A 23,750-nucleotide genomic window follows, 5' to 3' on the forward strand; every position below is an offset into this window, starting at 1 on the left:
CGAAAGAAATGAGAAAATAAAAAAATAAGTAAAAGGGAAGGGAGCAAAGCCAAAGCCAACCGACTGTCCAAAAAATAAAGTGGCAATGACGTAATTAGGTGGGAATGAGTGGCCCTTATCGAAACAAGGTAACTTTAAATAAAGAAACTTCCCATCCCTCTCGCCAAACATTTCCTCGTTTGGTTGCGGCTGTCCTCTCTCCTTCTCTCGTCGTGTTGCCTTCCCCTTCTCTCCCAGTAAGAGCCTCACGTCACATAACTTGAAACCAACTCTCGTAATTAGCACTTCTCCGAGATTCACGAAAGCGGAAAGCTCGAGAGAGAGAGAAAGAAAGCTTTAGAGAGAGAGAGAGAGAGAGAGAGAGAGAGAGAGAGAGAGAAAGAACCGATGGCTCTGAGTCTGAATTCGATGCTGACCTTCCCGTCTCACAACCTCACTGCCAAGTCCCACAATCTCAGATCTCCCAAAATCTTCATGGCCTCCACTCTTCACTCCTCCACCAAGTGAGTTTCCTTCTCTTCAATTCATTTCTGCACTTTCATTGCTTGCGTGCGCGGCTGATCATCTTGGGTGTTCGGATTCTGTGCCCACTTGGGGAAAATGCAGATGGGTATCGCCAAGAACGAATATTTAACCATTCTGCTGATCTGAGTTTTTATTTGCTAATTTTTTATGCTAATTCAGCTGAACAGGGTTTGTTTTTGGATTTCTGGGATTCTATTTTGCATTAATCTCATTCATTTTGTATACTTTTTGAGAAGTCTTTTGTAATTATTGAGGTTGCTAAGCATAATTGAAATTTATTGTATTCCTATTTTCCTTTCTGTTTTTTTTGTTTGTTTAATTTTTGGGATCCGGTTGTTAGCTAATTCCTCTTGTCTTTCACCTGCACGAATGGTTATCTGTTCAATTTTGCTACAGAAACATATAGTAGAACTTCTAATGATGATTGGATGCTTTTTGAATCTTATTTTCTATATAAAAAAAAAATCCTCTTTGTGCTCTTATTGCTATTGAATTTTATTCTGTTGATCTTGCTGGGATATTTTAAAAAGTGATATGAAAATCGCTAGTAAGTTTTCCCTTTGTATTTAACTATTTCTTACATTAGTTGAGGGGTAGGTCTGATTTCTTGGGTTTAACTCTTTCTTTTGGGACTGTGTCCTGTAAGTTGACTAATTTCATTTGTTTAATCGATTTATTCAGTCTATGTTATTTCATATACAAGTTTAATGTATCAATTTTCCCCGTGTCTTATTCTTTTTATGCATTTTTTGGTTTTGTATTTCTCCGATTACTTGGTTTTTAAGAGTTAGGGAGAAAGTATATGGAAGAAGGGGTAGATGGAGAAAGTTGGTGGGAGGGAGAAGAAGAAACAAAAAATAATTAATGAAAGCAATATCTTGAAAGTAAAAACAGATTTATCCTCGTACATTTTTTCTACTTCATTCAGACGATTCTTCTTCATCCTTCTTTCCCCCATAGACTTTCTCCATACCTCAAGCACAAAAAAGTGAACTATAACTAAAAATTAAAAGGAAAAAAAGGGCTTGAAAACTTTGAGTTTTAATGATAAGGACAAAATAAAGGGTAAAGTGAATAGTACCAGGATTGACTTTTTAGTGTAAAAATGTGGTTTTTCGTTAAAGTGAACAGTATCGGGTGCTTTTCGTTAAAGTTCCCAAAATTAAATGGCCCTCTCTGTGATTGAGTGGTTATTACAAAGTTTTTTTTTAGTGATTTCTCACTAGTTTATTTTTTTCCCATTAAAGTCAGCTACTGTTGTGTGCTTAATGTTTGAGTCTATGCATTTGCTTGTTTGTCAATTGTAATATCATTTTATGGGTTCGTGCAATGTAGGTTGTCAGATCATTGTTTCTATTGTGCTAGACACTTACTCCTTACATTTTCAAGCATTTAGGTGTCATATTTTTTTGTTGATATGGTTAGTGGTATTCGTATTGAGATTTACATTGGTATCCATGATATCCATTTTTTTCCATGTTCTCAAGTTTTCACCTTTTCAGTTTTAGCTGTTACGCTGTAAGCAACAACTACTGTTTGTTGTGTTCAGTTTTACAGCTGAATTTGGTAGTTGCCTGTATATTTGACTTCTCTGTTCTGTATATTGCTGCTGGTCTTCTCTGTTCTGTATATTGCTGCTGGTCATGTTTGCTCCCCCCCCCCCCCCCCCACCCCCACCCCCACCCCAAAAAAAATTGGCAATCTTAATCTCTTGCTCGTTTCTCGTTTTTGTTAACTTTGTATTACTATATGTACGCTCTCTCTCCCACCTCTAGATAATTATAACGAGAACGATGATGTTGTTAGAATCATTATTTGAAGTATACCAATTTTTAATCTATTTTTTCTGCTTTATATAGAGAGACTGAGAATCTGAAGAAGTCTTTTGGACCTCCACGTGAGTTACATGTTCAGGTGACTCATTCAATGCCTCCTCAACAGATTGAGATCTTCAAGTCATTAGAGGGTTGGGCTGAGAATAACATCTTGGTACACCTAAAGCCTGTTGAGAAATGTTGGCAACCACAAGATTTTCTTCCGCTCCCTGAGTCAGATGGATTTGAGGAGCAAGTTAAGGAGTTGAGGGAAAGAGCAAGGGAAATTCCTGATGATTACTTTGTTGTGTTGGTTGGAGATATGATCACAGAAGAAGCCCTTCCAACGTACCAGACAATGCTTAATACCCTAGACGGAGTTCGGGATGAGACTGGTGCAAGCCTTACTTCCTGGGCTATTTGGACCAGGGCGTGGACTGCTGAAGAGAATAGGCATGGTGATCTTCTTAACAAGTATCTTTATCTCTCTGGACGAGTAGATATGAGACAAATCGAGAAGACAATTCAGTACCTTATTGGATCAGGAATGGTGAGTGCTTTCTTTCCTCTCATTTTGTCTGTTTTTGTTATTTTTTGGACACTGATATTTTTAGATAACTTTTCTGAGCCACGCTTAGGAATTTCAGCATCAATGTTATACTAATCTTGAAGGATGCAAACTTGTTGAATAAGGGGCAATGCTATTATTATCTTCTTCTTTTTTGTTTTACATTATTGCGCTGACCGGAGTTTGGGATGCTTAAAACCTTTTGGCTGGTCGTTAATATATTACAGTAGGGAGACGAGAACAAGTCATAGAATTTGAACAGTACATGGTGTCTTAAAGTTCCAGTGTCATTTTTGTTTACGGAAGTCTTTCTTTATGTTCTTTTATAGCACTATGCTTCTGGCACCTCAGAGAACCTCTGCATTGTAACCGTTTGTGGAAAATGAAGCATTTATGTGTGACTTATTGAGTTAACAAACTACTTTAAGGAATAGCCATTAAGAGATTACGTTGATTGGAATGTTGTAACTGCATGATTGTCACTTATTTTCATGGATGTAATCTCATGAGTTATCACTACTATGTTTCAGACATACACACACACACACAGAACCTTCTTAAGAAGGAACATCTACCCCATTTTCCCTCTCTCCAATTTTGGTTGCCTGATTTAAACTCTGCACAGCTTACGCCTGTTAAACATAGCTGAAATTTTCTTTTTATGCTGTTAGTAGTTGGTACTATTATTATTATGAATAATTAATATTACATTTATACTATCTTGGTTTTCAATTTTTCTGTTCTGTAGGATCCTAAAACAGAGAACAATCCCTACCTTGGGTTCATTTACACTTCATTCCAAGAGAGGGCAACATTCATCTCCCATGGGAACACAGCCAGGCAAGCCAAAGAGCATGGGGACTTGAAATTGGCTCAGATATGTGGCACCATTGCCTCGGATGAAAAGCGCCATGAAACTGCGTATACAAAGATTGTGGAAAAGCTGTTTGAGATTGATCCAGATGGCACTGTGTTGGCCTTAGCTGACATGATGAGGAAAAAGATATCAATGCCCGCCCACTTGATGTACGATGGTCAGGATGATAATCTGTTTGATCATTTCTCAGCTGTTGCCCAGAGGCTTGAGGTGTATACTGCCAGGGATTATGCTGATATATTGGAGTTTTTGGTTGGAAGATGGAACGTGGAGAAGTTGACTGGTCTTTCTGGTGAGGGACGCAAGGCACAAGATTTTGTGTGTAAATTGCCACCGAGAATCAGGAGGTTGGAGGAAAGAGCACAGGGAAGGGCCAAGGCTTCATCCCTTGTTCCATTCAGCTGGATTTTTGGTAGAGAAGTAAAGGTTTAAGTGGGCGGTGGTTGAGTGCATTGTGCACATTCCCCTGCGCCCAGCCACCCAACCTATCTATGTCCTATTGTGTCTGGTAGAGAGTAATTTCGGTAGGGCTTGTCGTCGTGCCTCTTCAGAGGGTTGGGAAGTTTAGAAGAATGTGGGATGGAGGAGGAGTAAACTTTTGTTGATGCACTGTTTTGTTTTTTCTTTCTTGTATTGGTACTGACTAGTATTTTATTTAATCTGTCAACCCAGAAACTAGAAAGAAAAAAAAGAGAGTAAGAATTGTGTTGGTTTCGAATTCCCTTTAGAATGAATCTGTGTGTTGTTTATGAGTATCTGCTGCTATTTTTGTTGGCTGTTTTGGGGCTCCCTTTATAAAGTAATTGAATGATTTTCCTTCCTCTATATGACGCAATCGTCCGTCCCTCCCTCTCTCAAACTCTTGTTGTGTTGCTCTTTAGGATCTGGACTCCTAAGTTTCACTCAAGTCATTGGTTGGAGGAGAATGAATTTCCAAGCGAAGTAAAACCATCCAAGCATGTTGCCAAATAATCGAAATAAACTTTCAGTTTTAGACCTTGGCTTTTGAACCGGATCAAATCAAAGCTGTGATAAGAGGACTCGAAGTAAAGATTTTTTAGCCCTTTCAACGGTCCTCTTTCTTCATGCTAAAGTAAAGATTTCCTTCTTAATTCCAAAAATTTCATCAAATTATGCACTTTTGTTGTGAGCAATGAAAACCAATTAAAGCTGTGAATGAAGAATGAGCGATGCATACACAAGTGATTATACAAGCTACACCTATGATGTCGTGGTTGGATGGTAGTTTGATGCATTTTTTTGGCCAAGGCGGAATTTAATTTTTTTAATCAAGCGACTTGTTTAATTTTTGTGTTACTTGGTGGCGGCTCGATCGAACCAAGCCTCGGCAATTTTGGCTGTCAATTTTATCATGCGCTTGCAGTGTTTAAAGTTTTAATCAACTCGTTTTCATTAAAAATTAAGCTATGAATCCTATGGCCATTCCATTTACTCATTTAATCGAAAAACTTGAAATTCCGAAACTAGTAATTACTAATCATCGAGCAAGCGAGCGAGCAAGCAATTGAATTTGAATGAACGAATGAAATACATAATGAATTTATTTTAGAGAATAAAATTATAAAATGAAATGAAATCAAAGGAGAGCAGCAGATCCAGCAGGCCTATGTTCCATGTTAGACTTGGAAAGGCCATGGCCAGTCCTTCAAATCCTCGTCAGCTGCTTGTTGCACCTTGGAACTCCTCATACCAGCAGCGCCACCACCACTTCCCTCAACAGAGGCGTAGTACCTCAGGAAGAAGGCGAGTGTGAGCACCACCCACTCCAAGCAGAATATCACCACGCTCAGCCCTCCTGCCAATTTCAGAATCACACTCCCATCCTCTTCCCTCACGTACGACTTGAGCTCCCCGAGAAAGTCCCCCGTCCTCGTGAACACCAGCACCGCCACCGACCCTTGGAATATCGCCGTCAGCACCGTCGACACCATGTGCGCTCCGTACCACTTGGAGCTCGACCTGCTCCCCGCCGCCGCGCATCCCGATATGGCCCCGGCAATTGTCAGCACGTGGAGCAGGATCAAGAAGAAACCGCACACCGACGGCAGCAGCCGCAGAGACAGCGTCAGGAAGATGCAGCTGGAGGCTGCTCCCAGCAATATGTAGTTGCTCAGCAGGAACACCTTGTGGGTGTGGTATTCCGACTCTGAACTTGCTCCTCCCAACTTCGTCACATTCATCGACATGCCACCCATTTCCGAACAATTATCGAATGTATTTGTAGTTTGCCTCCACTAAATACGATACTAGATGGATCTGGATTTCTCAAAGCTGATGACCAGCAACTAATCAAAAGGCTGGATTGAATTTGCAGGTGTAAATCCCCTTTTCCTGATCGAGAGAGAGAGAGAGAGAGAGAGAGAGAGAGTGAGAGAGGTTTGTGATTCAGATTGCGGGGGAGCATCCCTAATTTATAAATAAAAAAGGGGTTGGTGGGGGTGGAGGGCTAACGGTCACTTTTTGTTTTGGCTATCAAAGTGTAATGTGAGAGGCTCCCAAATCAAATGTGTGACTTGTGAGTGAGGATCGGAAATATGACCGTTGGGAGTAGTATCGGAATCCCCACCGCCCCCATGTTACCAATTACCGAGCTTTTGTAACGGCTACTTAATTAATTTTTGCTCCTTATTTTTATTGTCTGATTCAATTATGTATATACAGTTGCAGACTTGCAGTAGCAATCGTTTGTTTAAAAAAAAAAATTTTTATATCTTAATTTTTATGGTGCCACGAACAATATAAAAGGTGTAAGAGGGATTGTGAAACTACTACTATAATTCCCATTATATTCCGTTCTCATTGCCCCTAGTAATTTTGATCAACATGTATGAAAGCAGACTTAATTTATGCATTTGAACAAATCAGATTTCAAAATTGTAGCTCCTTCAACCAAAAACTGATAACTCTCTGTATAAATCAAAAGAAGCACTTCATCACCACACTTAAATTGTCACTAGTGCTATAATCAAGTAGGATTTTCTCCACTCATAAACAAAAGTTATGTATTCAATTAATTTGACTAAAACATAAGGATATGCAATTAGACAATTAAAATTAAAATTCAATATCCCCTTGTCCGAATGGGCCGTAAACGAATTTGGTTTATCGGTAGAAGGGCATTGGACCTCAATTAGAATTAGACGGGGCGGATGGCAAAATTTGTACCCGAAAGAAGCAATTAGGCCCAAGTGATGGGAAAGAGCCCAAAGTTTCCCATTCTTTTTCCAATTAGTTTATTATTACAGATATTACAATTACAATTACAATTTGGTCTGTCAGTCGGAGTTGCAGAGACAGACGATGACGTTGGAGAAGGACTTGCAGAGTCACCACCTAGAAGAAGAAGAAGAAGAAGAAGAAGAAGAGCAAGCGCGGCAAATTCATTCGGGTGCGTGGCGTGCATATTTTTTATATTTCGTAATTTTCGTTGTTGAGCAAAATCACCTCAATCCTAATCGTTGTTGAGCAAAAAAACCCTTGGAAGTTGGAACTTGTATAAATATATACATATAATTAACATTGTATGTACAAATACAATGCAAGAATAGAATAAAGAAAATGGTTTTGATGTGATTTGATATGGTTTGATTCGTAGGAGTTGCAGCAGCAGCAGGGTGGGAGCAGAAAAGATTGGGGATGGAAGAAGAGTTGAGTGAAGTGGGATGGTTCATTCTGGGCGAAAATCAACAGCATGTTGGTCCCTATGCATTCTCGGAGCTGCGGGGTGAGTTTGTTTTGTTTGCCTTGCCCTACCCCTACCCCTACCCTTACCCTAGCAGCACCTTATATTATGTACAACCTATAATATTATTAATGACAATTGATATGAACATTCAATTGTCTGTGTGGAATGAAGAAAGAATAGTGATTCACCTCGTTTGCGATGTAATGTTGAATATGGAAATTGAATTTACTGCCACATTGTTTCCTTCTTCTGAATTTCAGTTCTACTCGTAATCAATTGAATAGAGCACCCTTTCAGTCTCACTTATCATGTTCAATTGCACTTCTAATTTGCTTACTTACTTCGCCTGGACAGAGCATTTCTTAAATGGCTACCTCACCCTCCATACGCTCGTCTGGGCTCAAGGAAGAAGCGCATGGCAGCCACTCTCCTCCATTCCCGACCTCGTCACTGCAATATCCCATCACGACCAAGTTTCTCATGTTTCAACCGCAGGTCAATTCTTTGTTCTTTTTTATTCTTTGGATTTGGGATTATCACTTCCGTGATTTACTCGACTTACAATTTATTCACTTCTATTGCAGTGCCCCCAATCCCAACTGATGATGAGGACGACTTCGACAAATGGCAGAAGCATGTATGCGAGGCAGAACAAGCAGATAGTGACAGACCTTCTACGCCCCCCGAGGGAGAGGAAGAATTCACCGATGATGATGGGACAACATACAAGTGGGATCGGGGTCTTAGGGCTTGGGTTCCCCAGGTTGGTTCATGGTTGCTGCACCTTCTTATGTTTTTCTTATATTTCATTTTATTGTTTGTGGTGGTTTTTCTGTTCATGGTATATCTGGTAGCATGCCAATGAACGCACACAAGTAGATTTTTGTTGTTTGGTTGCACATTGGCGAACCTTGAAGAGAATGTTGGGTACCACGTTTCTGAACATTTCACTGAGTGTCCTTCCATGGTCTGTCGAACAGATCAGTATTCCAATTTTATTAAATAGGAAAATTTTGATATCAAACTTGAAAATCTGTCTCGCTTGTTTTTGTTGAATGTATATTTGACTGATTTAATGTCTAATAGGATAGCGCTGTCGGGGTAGAAGATATGACTTTTTTGCAGGAAGAGGAAGTTTTCCCAGCTGCCAATTTTTCTGAAGCCACCGCAAGTGAAGAGGTTAATGCACCTGTAAAGGCTTCCAATCCCTCTAAAGAAGATGATATCAATGGTAGCAGTGAGTTAGAAGGCAATCAAAGTTCTAAGAGGAAATTGTCAGATAATGAAGCTGACAAGAAGGTTTGCCCTTTTTATCTTGTTCTTTTACTTTTGATGATTGTGTATCTTTTATTTATTATAGTCTACTAATCAAACTCTATTGTTCTGGGGGAATGTGATTGGATCCTATTATTAAATTTGGTTATGCTAGTCTAGACTGGAAATGGTCTATGTGTATAGGATTTATGAAGCAGTACCAGTTGACTCCCCCCTGTCTTATTACTTGTACTTTCAGGAAGCTAATAAACCTCCTGAAAGTTGGTTTGAGCTGAAGATCAACACGCATGTTTATGTAACCGGATTGCCTGATGACGTCACAGTCGACGAAGTAAGTTCCCGTCATTGTTTTATTCTCTGTATTTATTGTGGCATACTACTAATTTCAGTGATATTCGTCAGGTGGTAGAGGTGTTTTCCAAATGTGGGATCATAAAGGAGGTAAAGTTTTCTTCTTTTCATACAATTCATGTTGTTACTTTGTTGATTAGTACCATTTTTTAAGACGGTTCAATGATGCGAATTAATATCTTTTGGAATGGAAACTTTTAAAGATGCATTGTACTTATCTGAGAATTAGAGCAAAAAACTACAGGGTTATATAGCTTTAAATCATTTTCTGCATAATGATTTTTTTTAGTCCAGTATTTGTCCGCAACCAAATTCTTAGACTTTTTTCTTAAAGAGTTATTGTCAAATTATAATGGAAAGTGGCCTTGCTATCGTATCATGAGACTAAGTGTGAACATTATACTTTGTGTTCCTTGTTAAACATCCAGCACTGTGTAGCTTAATTGATAAATATCTGCTCTCATACTCACCATATAAGCTCGTTACTCAATGGAATTTATAGGATCCTGAAACAAAAAAACCTCGTGTGAAGCTGTATGTTGACAAAGCAACTGGAAAGAAAAAAGGAGACGCACTTGTTACTTATATGAAGGTAACAATGATTTTTATTACTTCTGCTGTCTTTGTGATGTAACGTGTCATTTCTGGGTATTTTATTATATGCGTTTTTGTAAACTATAGGAACCATCAGTTGTTTTGGCTACCCAAATTTTGGACGGAACACCTCTACGCCCTGGTGGCAAGGTTCTTATGTCGGTCACCCAAGCTAAGTTTCAGCAAAAAGGTAATTGTTAGTAGTCAGATGATATTTGTTGAACTTTTTTTGTCTTGTACTTTTAGTGTGAGATTTTAAAATATTTGCTACGTTATATACAAATGAGAGAACCACTTAAAAACATCATCAACACAGTATTAGAAACATTTTCAATAGCATGCCTTAGATTATGAGCTTTCAAGTGTGTTCTGTTTTATTTAAAAGCTTTTGTTATGTATGCAGGGGACACATTTGTTACCAAACAAGCAGACAACAAGAGGAAAAAGAAACTGAAGAAAGTGGAAGAGAAGATGCTTGGCTGGGGTAGGTTCATATATTAATATTAGTCGTGTTCTTACTTAACCTTATTTTTCATGCTGATTTGTAAACAGAAAGCTTCTTGCATTAGATATCTTTATTCCGGTGAAGGAATACCTCATATTGTGATTCCTTTCCACTTATGCTTGAAGCTTCTATTCTTGTTTTCCAAATGTAGTATGCGTAGCTTTTGCAGTCAGTTGTTCCCTTTCTTTTGTGAATAATAATATGCCTTTTTGTTTTATCATATCATATGACATATATTATAGAAATTCTTCTACATCTTGAATTTTAAAATACAAACTACTTTTTCTTCTGCCCGCAGTGTGTTCATTGTTTTAATCATAAGGAAATGTTTGTGGATCATATACATATTCCTATGTTTCACAAGTAGTTTCTTTGTGTTTCGGATTTTACAGTGAAGCATAATGTGAACCTGACGTGAATGTCTGTGGATAATTAGCATATGCCTATGCTTCATAACCTGCTGGACATTTTCTGTCATAAATTTTGGCATGAAGTACCTTATGTGCTCTACAACACTAATAGTATGATCATATTTTCTTACAGCCGGCCATGACGATGGAAAGGTGTCAATTCCAGCTACTGTTATTCTTCGCTACATGTTCACTCCTGCTGAAATGAGGGTAAGTTGATAGCTGTCTTAACAGATTATATGTAGTGTCTATGCTGTTGGAAAACTTGTTTTTTCCTTCTGCGTATCAGGTATCAACGGATCAATAGTTGGTGATGTTTATTTGCACAACAACTTTCTCAATATATAAAGCCTTGCGAGAAGGGTATTTTATTATTCTGATCCTGTTCTGGTAACCTTTCTCCTAAATAATGTTTACAGGCAGATGAAAATTTAGGTCCAGAATTGCAGGCGGATGTTCAGGAGGAATGTGTGAAGCTTGGTCCGGTGGACTCAGTGAAGGTAATATACCCTTCATGTGTGTGATGAAGAATGGCATTCAGAATTTCTCCGTGATATGTGTATACATTCTATGTATGTTCCTCTTTCTTTTCCCTTTCCTAATATCCTCAGGTTCCCATTTTGTTTTCTTTGTAGGTTTGTGAGAATCATCCCCAGGGAGTTGTTGTGGTCAGATTCAAGGATAGGAATGATGCTCAGAAGTGCATAGAAATGATGAATGGGCGATGGTAATCAATATTGTGTGTTTACTAAATTACAATTGCAGTTATTGTGTAAGGTTGGGTAGATGGTGCTGCTGTGGGAGATTTTTCAGTGTGCTCGGAAGTACGAGCTGGTACACCACATGTCATGACATTGAAAAATTTCTCGCCACTAAGAACTTAATTGTTTATTTTGTAGATTTCCAATGATTATAGTCTTCCCATTTTCTTTTGGTTCTACATTTAATTATTATTATTATGTTCATTTAGGTTTGGCGGTAGACAAGTACATGCAAGTGAGGATGATGGTTTAGTTAACCATGCTTCTGTCCGGAATCTGGATGAGGATGCTGCAAGGTTAGAGCAGTTTGGCGCCGAACTTGAAGCTGAATGAGTTTTTATCAATGCTCAATAGTTATGTCATACATCTGAATTAATACTCCTTGTAAAAAGATCCAGCATCCGATGCTCGTTTACTGTTTGTAGAATTTGTTGTCACGGGATTTATGAATTTGAACAGGGCTGAAGGTGTTTTAGTTAGAAAGCAAAGAAGCGTTTCTGAAACTGCAAGTAATGTTGTATATTCTGTCTAATTAAGGTCTTTGCTGGTAACTAACTTGGATACTTAAGTTTGTTGTCATTTTTCGATTAACTTAATTGTTTCATGATCTTTCTTTGTTCACGGTTTCTCCGTGTGTTTCTTTTAATCTGCCTACTACAATGGAACCCTATATCGCCCGCCGCCTTCCGAGCTTTGAACTAAAATGGTTAACTTGGGGTAACCTTAAGAATCAGGAGATAAAAATGGATAGGGCGTGCAGGAATCGTCTCCCCAACTTGAACGTAATTTTGGATTGTTTTTTTTTTTTGGGAATGCAGATAAGATATATCCGGGCAAAGATGCCAAAAAGATACAAGAAAGCCTACCCTAGAGGCAAACAACCAACAGCAATAACAGAAGGAAAAACAAGAAGGTACAAGGGATCCGCCACGCCGCATCTAATGCTAAGATTGTTTCGCTGCGGAGATTTGTAATGGTTTAATTGTGTTCGGCTTGTCCCTCCCTATAATAACCCAAAGATGGACTTCGATGTGACCACGTGGAGACTACAACGGATTTGAAAAATGAAATCTTAATGTTATAACTGCTGGGCCAACGGCCCAACATTGTAAACTTAGCTGTCCAGAACCCGACGAGGAAGCAGTTAGTTATACGGGTCGTACCCGAGTGCATAAGCCCACGTTTCATTTTCTGCACTTCTCCTCTCCGTCTCCCCCTAGAGATTAGGGTTTTTGAATATGAACCCCACAGTCGCTAACTGTTTGAGTTGAGTAAATTAGGCACGCCGAGCAGATCCATAGATAGACATGTGGAGGTATGCAGTGACAGCAAGAGCAAGAGCAGCGTCCCTTTCGACGCAGGCGGCGGCACGGATGCTGTCCGCAGCTCATCCAAACCACAAGGTGCTTTCCTCTAAAACACTAACTCCTCCTCTAGTTGATCAATTTCCTCATTTTTACACTAGATTCCAAAACCCTAGGTTCTTCTCTCAGCTCTCAGAAAACTCTAGGGATTCTGATTCCGCTCAAGGAGAAGAGCTACCTGCCCCTGTGGGATTTGGTGAAAATGTTGATTCCCAGCCGGACAATCTTGCCCCTGGGGATGGGGACGCGGAGGAAAAGTGTTCGGAGGGTGTTGATGTAGAGTTGCGGAAAGGGCAAGAGGTTTATGAGATTGATTTGGAGCAGCTGGAGAGTGTATTGTCTCTCCTTCAGAGCAGTGCTGATGGGAGTCTTGAGTCTAGTTTTGATGCTTTAAATTTGACTCTGCATTCTGAGTTTGTGGTTAAACTAGTCGAAACCCCGCTTGTTTTGGGTGAGAATTTGATTAGGTTTATTAAATGGGCTTTGAAGGAGAAACCCGAGTTTAGAGTCACTACTCACGTCCTCGATGCGCTTGTACGATCCACATGTAGTGGCCTTGTTAGGAAGAGAGATGTATACTTTCTATGGGATTTGGTTAAGGAGATTGGTGAGAAAGAAAATACTCTGTTGAATTTGGAAATTCTCAATGAATTGATATCCTCATTCTCAAAATTGGGTAAAGGGAAAGCTGCTTTTGAGGTGTTCAACAAGTTTGCTGATTTTGGATGTGTCCCGAATGCAGATTCATATTACTTTACAATTGAAGCACTCTGCAGGCGTTCGTTTTTTGATTGGGCTCAGTCTGTTTGCGAAAAGATGCTTGATGCAGGAGTCTTGCCTGATGGTGAGAGAGTCGGTAGGATCATATCTTGGTTTTGCAAGGGCAAAAAAGCTAAAGATGCCCATTTGGTTTATTTGTCAATGAAGGTGAAGAAGCAGGACCTGCCACGCTCGCCAGTTAATCTTTTGATCAGTTCACTCTGTAGGGAGGATGAAACTGTCAATTTAGCTCTAGAGATATTGGGTGATTTATCTGGAGAAGCACGGAAATATGGGATTAAGCCGTTTTCAGCTGTTGTTCAAGGATTGTGCAGGATAAAAGATGTTGATGGGGCCAAAAAATTGCTTCTTGAGATGACAAGGGAGGGCCCACATCCAGGAAATGCAGTTTTCAATTTTGTTATCAATGGCTATTCTAAGGCTGGGGATACGGGAGAGGCAATGGAGATGATGAAGCTAATGGAGAGTAGGGGGTTAAAACCAGATGTGTATACTTACACTGTTATTATGAGTGGTTATGCAAATGGGGGTCTGATGGAGGAGGCTTGTAAAATATTATCCCAAGCCAAAAAGAAGCATCCTAAACTGAGTCCTGTGACTTACCATACAATTATCCGTGGATTTTGCAAACTGGAAGATTTTGACGAAGGGTTAAAGTTTTTGGGTGAGATGAAACATTTTGGGGTCCAACCTAATGTTGATGAGTACAGTAAGTTGATCCAATCTCTCTGTCTTAAGGCTTTGGATTGGGGAACAGCAGAGAAATTGCTTGAAGAAATGAAGGATAACGGGTTGCATCTCAATGGGATTACAAGGGGTCTTATAAGAGCAGTCAAGGAACTACAGGAGGGGGAAATAGAGATTGCAGAAGCCTAAAAAGGTTATCTGGTTTTTGGTACGCGGATGCTACTATGAAGACTTGCGAAATAAAAGTGAAGCTTTGCAGTTTGTTTTGTTCGTGGTGCTTGTTAAACATCTCCGCTTCTCAATCATGTAGAAAATGAAGATTGGACTTTTTTTTTCTTTCAATTTTTTAGTGGCCACTTGGGTAACTTCATAGCTAAGCCAGAGGCACGACCCTGAAAAGTGGGGACTAGGTCCCTTTCCTTGCAACACGCAAGTGTGCTCTTATTTTCTGGGTGCCCATTTGCTCCATCTTGATATCAATGGGGTAAAATAGCTGCAGTCTTTGGCTTCGGTTTTACTATGAATTTTATGCCTTTTAATTTTTTTTCATGTTTGGATTTTGATGTGATTTATGTTCTTAAACGCTATTTGAAGGTTAATGTTACTTGCTTAGATGCAGTTAAAGCTCAGGCGAGTTGTTGGAGCTTCAGTATTTGTTCTGAAAGAGGAAATTTTGTTTAATTGTGCCTCCAGCTTCTTTTATTTGAGTTGCAACCCTGTCCTCAAGTGGGTTTCAGTTCCTCTTTTGTGTTCTAAATGTGCATATGAGTAAGCTTGGTCTGGTTATTTACGTGATTTTCTTTTTGAAGATCTGGAATCTGAAAAGCATTCAAACTGATGGTTCATCATACAGCAGAGAACAGATATGTTTCTCTTAGGGCTGAAGATGTCTGCGAAGCTAGGTAGTTCAAGCGGGATAACAGTAGCTAGGTAGGTCCAATGCAAGTTGATTTGTTAATCAATAACCTATTTTTCTTGGTCATATGCTTTGAATGTTATATGGAGGCAGATTGTCTGCCCTCCTGTTTGGATGTTCTTTCAATTCCCTCCTATTTTGTGCGGTTTGGGTTAAACCATGTCAACATTTATATATATATATATTTTTATAGAGATAATAAAACAAAATGCAATAAGAATATAAAATATTGACGTGTCTTAATCGTGACCACACAAATATGAGAGGATGGGAAGGACACCCAAACAGGAGGGCAGACATGCTGCCTCCATGTTATATAGCAGAACAAGATAACGCATGTAGTCCCACTGTGATAAGCGTTGCAGTAGAGATGTCATTCATTAACGATCAGCAGCATGAGGCTCGATTTGGACTCAATGTTGTTCGGGGCTCGGAAATTGTCGTCCTGGCATAATTACAATGAGGTGCTTTGCTCTCCTGTACATCAAAGGACAAAAAAGAAGGGTTGGGATTTAACTGAATCTCATTTAGTTAAATTTCAACTGTTCACTTGTGAAAAAAAAAGAAAAAAAAATTGGCGAGAGAAAATTTCTGTTGCAGTGAGTGCCTCTCGCTGCTTGAAGTTGCCCTTCCTTTTCATCTTTAATACTTTTCTTTTTTTTGGGTAAACAACTGCGCAAGAAGCCCATACAGAAAAACCATACAAGGAAGCCGCAACCGAAATCGAACTCTATTGTAGCATCTACACAGCAGTCGAGCCCAAACCAACACTCCCAGTCTCATAGAAAAAAAAAAGGCAAGCAAATTAGATGAAGTTAAAAGTGAACATAAATAGGGTCATCGACGATATATAATATAATAAAATACTCTATTTATAGAAAAATAAAGGGTCATCGAACTTGAATATAGCGAATATTATCCCCTCCAATTGGCGTGACTCAAATCATTATCCTCTATATATATTAAGTTACAATTCGATCCATGCACATATATTGTAGCTCAAGTGCTCAACCATGAATTCTTAAATGAGAAATTTTATTTGAACCCATGTAACCTCTTTCTAAACTTAACTTAAATTTAAATTGTTAATTATCTATTTTATCCTATTGCGTAATTACTATTAAGAACAAAATAAAATTAATAATAAAATTCAAATTTATCTAAACCCATTAAACCCTACCATCACTTCTTGTTTATCCTACGTTCATTCTAGCTAAAATCCTAATAGGTCTTGTAGAGAAAAACAAACTTTTTTTTATTGATGGAGGGTGATTTTGAAGTTTTGAATCCTCCAACTAAGGTATGACTCAATTTATAAATATTTTGTTCGTTTGATTTCAATTTTTTTCATCAATCCCGAATGGTTTATTAAACTTTCTACAATTAGAAAATTCTAAGGAAAAACTTCTTACCAATATTCTTAGATTATAAACTTCCTTGCTTGTTGATAAAGATAAGGGGATGAATTGTTTGATTTGTTGCTTATGCACATCAATAGAAATAAAAAAGGCAAATGTTTGGGTTTGGTAGCTGAAAGAAAAAAAAAGTAGCCATGGAAATGCTGGTGGGAAGAGGGGGTGGGGGCAAGAACGTCTTTTTTTTTTTAATTCAATTACAAATGTTATTTTATAAAGGTGATGGGTGTAAAGATAACTTAACATTATGAATTGAGTTTGAGAGGGTAGTTTTGGTAATAAATTTGGGTTTAAAGAGAGATTAATTCTTTAATAAAAAACAATATGGGTGAAGAGAGTAAGTTGGGTGTAGAAAGAGGTTACATGGGTTCAAATAAAATTTCCCTTCTTACATTCAACTATAATTTTAGTAAAAAAGACTACAAAATTATTTTATGGACTCATTTTCAAGATTTCAGAGAAAGGGTCATTGGTTCCCTACTAAGAGCACTCCCACCGGAGGGGAAGTGTGCCAACACCCAATCAAAAAACCAGGCTAGGGGTTAGTCAATCCACTCCAGCCCACAAACTTGCCTGGCACCCAACCCAAGCCAGGCAATAGACCAACCCATTTTTGACTGACCAAAGGTTTGGCCTATTTGGTTGGCGTGTGGCGTTCACTCGCGCATTGGCGCGAGTAGGAGACAAGAAAGTAGGTGACCGGCCTGCTAGCAAACACACTCACCATTCACCCGGGCTCGGCGACGTGGCCCTCTCTGTACCGTTGGATTTACAACGGTTAGTTTTTCTAGATCATTGGATTTCCAAAGGTTAAAAAAATTTGAATTTGACTTTTAAACTAGACCGTCTGATCACAGATCAACGGTCCACTTTTTTTCCTCAACAAAAAAAAAAGGGCCCAACGGTCAGAATTATGACCATTGGCCATGTGGTAGCTTGTTGGCTGTTGGTTTTGAATATTTTTCAAATCCAACGGTCCAGATTAATTAACTACAATAAAATTTATTAAAAACTAATTAAAAATTATAATAAAAAAATACAAAAAAATAAAAAAAAAATTTTCTATAAATATCTAACCTTCATCTTCCACCTTACACTCAAGATTTGGAAACGATGAAGAAGGATTCTGAGCTAAAAAAAAAGGATTGAGTTTGGTGTGAGGATGAATGTAGGGATGTAGGGCTTATATGGACAAAAAAAAAGAAAGGATGAGGTTTTGGACAATGCCAAGTGGCACTACGTGATTGGTTGAAAATCTTATCAAAATCTTGGCTAAATTATTGTAAAGAGGAAGTGACACGTGGCGCGTTGGGATTGGTTGAAAATCTTATCAGAAATCTATCCACAAAATAGTACGTTCGGATAATGACACGTGGCGTGACAAGATTGATTGAAAATCTTATCGAAATATGGGTTAAATTATTGTAAACAGGAAGTGACACGTGGCGTGTTGGGATTGGTTGAAAATCTTAACGGAAATCTATTCACAAAATAGTACGTTCGGATAATGACACGTGGCGTGACGAGATTGGTTAAAAATCCTATCCGAAATTAAAGCTATTTTATTTATTTATTCTTTTAAAAAAATATAAAATATTTTAAATGGGCTGGGTGCCAGCGCATTTTGTAGGGGTGGAGATCGTTTGTGCCAACGCATTTTTTTAGGGGTGGAGATGCTTTGGCTTATTACTGTTTACTGAGATATATTATTGTTCACTTGAGTGAATAAATGGGCTGGGTGCTGATGCAAAGTTTTAGGGATGGAATTGCTCTAATATGGTCTCTTTACTTGCATTTTACCGTTAGTACAACTCTACAAGTATAAAGTTTTTATTACAAAAAGACGTTGGTGCTATTAGGAACTTTTTGTTTATGTATTATATTTTAGGGAAGTGTTATTAGTACTCCAAAAATCTCATTCTACACTTGTATTTTTCTTTCCTAATATAGAAAGTTTGGAGTGTAGAATGAGATTTTTGGAGTGCTAATAACAATTCCCATATTTATTATGCTAAAATCCGATGTGAGATTTTTAAACTTTCAACAAGCCCTCTCTTGTGAGACCACATTGTGAGCCACATGTGAAACGATAGTAAGTAAATTCACATATAATATGTGTTTTGTACATGTCGTACGTATTTTTCAAAAAAAAAAAAACTGCTTTCCATAGAAGTATTATTGATTCGTTAAATGACACGTTTTTAAAAAATCTAATGTACGATACACATATGTTCGCACTTTTCACGTTAAAACATGTTATTTTCATAATTTTTTTAATAATACATATAAAATTCACGCATTTTACTCATATTTTAACATATTATTGAATAAAATAAAATTTTAAAAAATGGCCAAACTCAATGGCCGAATAATACACATGTATTTTTTTCACGTACTTTACCTGTTCCGTATTTTGCTAACTATGTGTGCAACCAGACTCAATACTTCAAGCAAGGAAAGAAAAGTAAATACTCACTAACTCGGTCCTATTTAATCAACCCTCTTTGATTTTCTGTTAAAGTTAGGGAGAGATGGGTTAGCATTTTTAGTGTTAACCACATCAATATTATCCATAAGAAACTCGATGCAATTAAAAGTAGTACCATTCACTGTATATTGTCGATTAGTTATGCGGATGCCAAATTTAACATGTATATATAGATGGTATATTGAGAAAAAGAGAGAGTAAATATTAAGTCGTTAGTTCCTTGAAGAGTGAAGGCAAGGGTTTAGAGTTGGGAGTTGGGAGTTTGGAGGGGGGACAAAAGGCACGAAATTAAGGAAGGGGGGAAGAAAAAGATGGAACAGGTGTTGCTGTCACTGAGGAAATGTTCTTTTTCCCTTTTTTCTCTATCTCCTACCTATTCTTTCTTTTTGTTTGTTTTGTAATGGAAGTTTGATATATTATAATATATATATATATATATATATATATATATATATATATGTGTGTGTGTGTGTATGTATGTATGTATTATAATATAAATATTGGAAAGGGTGTGAGGCCAAATTCCAAGAAGGGGAGGCTTTGAATTAAGTAAATGGTAGAAGAGAAAGAGAGAATAGTCAAGACTCAAGGCCCTGCCCTGCTGATGCCTGCCTGCGCTGCCTGGAATAATACTTGCTGATTGATCAGTGTGGGCTGATGATTAGTCATCTCATATTCATGCCGACCTGCCTACTGGAGAGAGAGAGAGAGAGAGAGAGAGAGAGAGAGAGAGTCTGAGGGATGCATGGAGGAGGAGGAGAGAAGGAGGAGAGAATAGTGTTGGAGTTGGCACTGTCCAATAACTGCAAAAGGGTTGTGTTAGGCATTGAGTAGTAAATACTGGATGGATTTGTCCTTGAATTACACATGGGGATCCCATTCGTGCTTTAATGGGTTGTTATTATTTCACCGCGTTGAGCCTGAGGCAGAGGGACAACCCGGAATAAATGCTAAATATTTACACCTTTGTACAATTTGTTTGCATGCTCATATACTGATATGATTTACCTCTTTCCTCCACTAGAAAAATAGATAAAACAACAACAAAGCCTTTTCCCACTAAGTGGGGTCGGCTATATGAATCCTAGAACGTCATTGCGCTCGGTTTTGCGTCATGTCTTCCGTTAGATCCAAGTACTCTAAGTCTTTTCTTAGGGTCTATTCCAAAGTTTTTCTAGGTCTTCCTCTACCCCTTTGGCCTTGAACCTCTGTCTCGTAGTCACATCTTCGAACCAGAGCGTCAGTAGGCCTTCTTTACACATGTCCAAACCACTGTAACCGATTTTCTCTCATCTTTCCTTCAATTTCGGCTACTCCTACTTTACCTCGGATATCCTCATTCCTAATCTTATCATTTCTCGTGTGCCCACACATTCAACGAAGCATCCTCATCTCCGCTACACCAATTTTGTGTACGTGTTGATGCTTCACCGCCCAACATTCTGTGCCATACAGCACCGCCGGCCTTATTGCCGTCCTATAAAATTTTCCCTTGAGCTTCAGTGGCCTACGACGGTCACACAACACGCTGGATGTACTCTTCCACTTCATTCATCCAGCTTGTATTCTATGGTTGAGATCTCCATCTAATTCTCCGTTCTTTTGCAAGATAGATCCTAGGTAGCAAAAACGATCGCTCTTTGGTATTTCCTGATCTCCAATCCTCACCTCTAACTCATTTTGGCCTCCATTTGCATTGAACTTGCACTCCATATATTCTGTCTTTGATCGGCTTAGGCGAAGACCTTTAGATTCCAATACTTCTCTCTAGAGGTTAAGCTTCGCATTTACCCCTTCCTGAGTTTCATCTATCAACACTATATCGTTTGCGAAAAGCATACACCAAGGAATATCATCTTGAATATGTCCTGTTAACTCATCCATTACCAACGCAAAAAGGTAAGGACTTAAGGATTGTTGATGCACAAAATCAGTGAGGACTTTGGTACAACAGAAAAAATTAAGTTTGTGATATTCGCTAGATTGCTCCGGTCATTAGTGTGGATAAGTATGTAAATGGATAGAGACAGGGAAGCAAACACAAGATGTACGTGGTTCACCCAGATTGGCTACGTCCACGGAGTAGAGGAGTTCTCATTAAATGTGAAGGGTTTACACAAGTACATAGGTTTAAGCTCTCCTTTAATGAGTATAAGTGAATGATTTAGTACAAATGACATTAGGAAATATTGTGGGAAAATGATCTTGTAATCACGAAACTTCTAAGTACCGAAGTGTGGTATCGTCTTCACTTGCCTTATCTGTCTCATAGGTAGATGTGGCATCTTCTCTGGAAGTACTATTCCTCCATCCAGGGGTGGTATCTTTAACTGGTGGAGATGCACAAGGTAATGTATCAATTTCACTTGGAGCTTACTTGTAGTTTCAGGCTTAGTCAAGAGATGATATGAGATACTTTTGCTTTTGAAGAAGTAACTTTTAATATGCTTATTCTTGAACTGGGCTGGAGGGTTTTCTGATTTCCTCCAGAGTATAAGGCCGACTGAAGAATTTGAGGGTCAAAACAAGTCCATAAAATCTAGGGTACGTTCGACCCTGCTGATATGGGATACTTTGGCTGTTGACAAAGTAGTGGATGTATCGGCACGTGTTTTGTTACGTTTGTCTCCACATGCTTCCTTGTATCTTTCTCACTTGCTCTATCTGTTTCTCATGCAGATGTGGTATCTTCTCTAGAAGTATAAGATGTTGAAGATGAGTACTCGAGAGCAATGCCAGGTAAGTAATCAGGTGAGGGGTTCCAGGCAGTCAGTTCCTGACTGGAAGCTTGATTCCAAGTGCTGATTGATTGCTCTCTTTCTCCTTGTCTTATAGGTAAGAACAATGCCAAAGGAAAAGACAAGGAAAAAACATGATATGAGATACTCTTGCTTTTAACCCTGATGATATGAGATATTCTTGCTCTGGTGTAGCTTGTTTGCAGAGGTATTATCGGGGGGAAAGAAAGCTGAGTATTTCGAGAGGCTTCGTTGGGAGTGCCCTCTCAGATATGAGGAAGGGTTGAGCATTTTTGCAAGTCTGCCTGTCTGTTGAGGATGGAGGTCGACATATATAGGAGTCTCCCTAACAAGTAGTAATGCTATTCATTTACCCTGCTTGGTCATAACACAGTAGTGGGAGCTGCCAGCTTCACGTGTTTTAACTCTGTCAGAGCACTTTGAAAAAGTGGTCTGTGGTATCTGGAAAGCTGATGTTGCGTGTGAAGATTACAGACAAGCTTTATCCAAGGAGATCTGGCTCTCGAAGTTGAGAAAGTGGTGCCTCTTCGATTTTTGAACAAGCAATCATGTCGGGGATATGACTCTCGAGATTCAGAGAACGGTGCCTCTTCGATTTTTGAGAAAGCAATCTTGCTTGGAGTCTGGCTCTCGAGATTCGGAGAGCGGTGTCTCTTCGATTTTTGAGAAAGTAATCATGTTGGGAGTCTGGCTCTCGAGATTCGGAGGACGGTGCCTCTTCGATTTTGGAGCAAGAAATCTTGTTGGGAGTGTTTTCTCGAATGTGAGTAAAGGTTGGGCATGTTTGCTAGTCTACCTTGCCACGGAGCACAGAGGTTGACACACAGGGACTTTCCAATTATCCAGCAGTGGTGCTGTTCCTTTACCCTTGTGGGTAATAATATGGTAGCTAGACCTTCAAAATTTATGTGTCTAAACTTTGTTAGTGCTGTTTCTTTGCTATTCTTTTACCCTTCTTGGTCATAGCAATGTAGTGGAAGCTGTAAGCTTCACGTGTCTAAACTTTGTCAGAGATCTTTGGCAAAGTTATCTGTGGTACCCATGAGTTGATGTTGCGTGTGGAAAGTGGATGATTGAACAGTAAGATTCACGTGCTTTCTACTTCACCAGAAATCTTCGACAGAATGCCCGTAATTTCCGTAAAGCTGAGTGTGCATGTGACAGGTGCTGACAAGGCTAAAAAAACAGGTGTCTCTTCGATTTCTAAGATCGGCCCTCGTGGTCTCTGAGTAGCCCAGCTTTTGAGAAAGCAAGCGTCTCTTCGATTTCTGAGATCGACCTTCGTGGTCTTTGAGCAGCCCAGCTTTTGAGAAAGCAAACGCGTCTTCGATTTCTGAGATCAGCCTTCGTGGTCTCTAAGTAGCCCAGCTTTTGAGAAAGCAAATGCCTCTTCGATTTCTGAGCAGGCGCCTCTTCGTTTTCTGTAGCTCCGTCGAGTGCAGATTTTTATAGCGGTTGGCATTAAGTTCCAAAGCACACTTGAATCTCCACCAGTAGAAGCTCCATTCTTGCACTTCTAAGATCTTGATTTGTCCGACCTCTTCTCTCTTCAACACCTTAGAAAATGTCTGGCCCCTCCGACGGTCGTTTTGACTTGAACCTTGTTGAAGAGGCAGCCACGCCTTCTCCAGACAACATATGGCGCCCATCATTCTTATCCCTTACTGGTCCTCTTACCGTTGGGGATTCCGTGATGAAGAATGATATGACCGCTGCGGTGGTGGCCAGGAACCTTCTCATTCCCAAAGATAACAGACTACTTTCCAAACGGTCTGATGAGTTGGCTGTTAAGAATTCTTTGGCTCTCAGTGTTCAGTGTGCAGGTTCTGTGTCTAATATGGCCCAACGCCTATTTGCTCGAACCCGCCAAGTTGAATCATTGGCGGCTGAAGTGATGAGTCTCAAACAGGAGATTAGAGGGCTCAAGCATGAGAATAAACAGTTGCACCGGCTCG

General features: G+C 39.1%; 4 protein-coding genes across 5 annotated transcripts; 3 read left to right on the forward strand and 1 right to left on the reverse strand.

Annotated features, from left to right (window-relative positions):
• The first annotated feature begins 154 nt into the window (after positions 1 to 154).
• On the forward strand, positions 155 to 4,539 carry LOC126618784 (stearoyl-[acyl-carrier-protein] 9-desaturase, chloroplastic). The gene is made up of 3 exons (XM_050286950.1): positions 155 to 503; positions 2,385 to 2,889; positions 3,656 to 4,539. The coding sequence occupies exons 1-3, from the start codon at positions 388 to 390 to the stop codon at positions 4,214 to 4,216; spliced, it is 1,182 nt and encodes a 393-aa protein (XP_050142907.1). The 5' UTR covers positions 155 to 387; the 3' UTR covers positions 4,217 to 4,539.
• Positions 4,540 to 5,275: 736 nt separating this feature from the next.
• LOC126618785 (uncharacterized) lies at positions 5,276 to 6,188 on the reverse strand. The gene has a single exon (XM_050286951.1). It carries the CDS (start codon positions 5,998 to 6,000, stop codon positions 5,422 to 5,424), a length of 579 nt encoding a protein of 192 aa, XP_050142908.1. The 5' UTR covers positions 6,001 to 6,188; the 3' UTR covers positions 5,276 to 5,421.
• An 850-nt stretch (positions 6,189 to 7,038) lies between these two features.
• On the forward strand, positions 7,039 to 11,993 carry LOC126618855 (splicing factor U2AF-associated protein 2-like). Of its 2 annotated transcripts, none has more exons than XM_050287047.1 (14): positions 7,039 to 7,193; positions 7,401 to 7,529; positions 7,845 to 7,985; positions 8,075 to 8,253; positions 8,577 to 8,789; positions 9,004 to 9,096; positions 9,168 to 9,206; positions 9,619 to 9,708; positions 9,798 to 9,900; positions 10,114 to 10,194; positions 10,759 to 10,835; positions 11,045 to 11,125; positions 11,261 to 11,352; positions 11,596 to 11,993. In XM_050287047.1, the coding sequence occupies exons 1-14, from the start codon at positions 7,106 to 7,108 to the stop codon at positions 11,717 to 11,719; spliced, it is 1,530 nt and encodes a 509-aa protein (XP_050143004.1). In that variant the 5' UTR covers positions 7,039 to 7,105; the 3' UTR covers positions 11,720 to 11,993. The 2 variants fall into 2 exon arrangements, with proteins under 2 accessions (XP_050143004.1, XP_050143005.1); XM_050287048.1 differs by having other exon boundaries at positions 7,054 to 7,193; positions 7,410 to 7,529.
• A 573-nt stretch (positions 11,994 to 12,566) lies between these two features.
• LOC126618854 (pentatricopeptide repeat-containing protein At3g02650, mitochondrial) lies at positions 12,567 to 14,898 on the forward strand. The gene is made up of 2 exons (XM_050287046.1): positions 12,567 to 12,789; positions 12,880 to 14,898. Exons 1-2 carry the CDS (start codon positions 12,694 to 12,696, stop codon positions 14,404 to 14,406), a joined length of 1,623 nt encoding a protein of 540 aa, XP_050143003.1. The 5' UTR covers positions 12,567 to 12,693; the 3' UTR covers positions 14,407 to 14,898.
• The last annotated feature ends 8,852 nt before the right edge of the window (positions 14,899 to 23,750 follow it).

The sequence above is a fragment of the Malus sylvestris genome, chromosome 4 (assembly GCF_916048215.2).
Source record: "Malus sylvestris chromosome 4, drMalSylv7.2, whole genome shotgun sequence".
Taxonomy (NCBI): Eukaryota; Viridiplantae; Streptophyta; class Magnoliopsida; order Rosales; family Rosaceae; genus Malus; species Malus sylvestris.

Excerpts from the sequence above, each read along its gene's own strand:
- LOC126618854 (XM_050287046.1), top strand. The coding sequence starts at position 12,694 with ATGTGGAGGTATGCAGTGACAGCAAGAGCAAGAGCAGCGTCCCTTTCG. Across the intron at positions 12,790-12,879 it reads CAGCTCATCCAAACCACAAG|CTCTCAGAAAACTCTAGGGA; the intron begins GTGCTTTCCTCT and ends TTCTTCTCTCAG.
- LOC126618855 (XM_050287047.1), top strand. The coding sequence starts at position 7,106 with ATGACGTTGGAGAAGGACTTGCAGAGTCACCACCTAGAAGAAGAAGAA. Across the intron at positions 8,254-8,576 it reads TTAGGGCTTGGGTTCCCCAG|GATAGCGCTGTCGGGGTAGA; the intron begins GTTGGTTCATGG and ends AATGTCTAATAG. Across the intron at positions 9,709-9,797 it reads CACTTGTTACTTATATGAAG|GAACCATCAGTTGTTTTGGC; the intron begins GTAACAATGATT and ends TGTAAACTATAG.
- LOC126618785 (XM_050286951.1), bottom strand. The coding sequence starts at position 6,000 with ATGGGTGGCATGTCGATGAATGTGACGAAGTTGGGAGGAGCAAGTTCA.
- LOC126618784 (XM_050286950.1), top strand. The coding sequence starts at position 388 with ATGGCTCTGAGTCTGAATTCGATGCTGACCTTCCCGTCTCACAACCTC. Across the intron at positions 504-2,384 it reads ACTCTTCACTCCTCCACCAA|AGAGACTGAGAATCTGAAGA; the intron begins GTGAGTTTCCTT and ends TGCTTTATATAG. Across the intron at positions 2,890-3,655 it reads ACCTTATTGGATCAGGAATG|GATCCTAAAACAGAGAACAA; the intron begins GTGAGTGCTTTC and ends TCTGTTCTGTAG.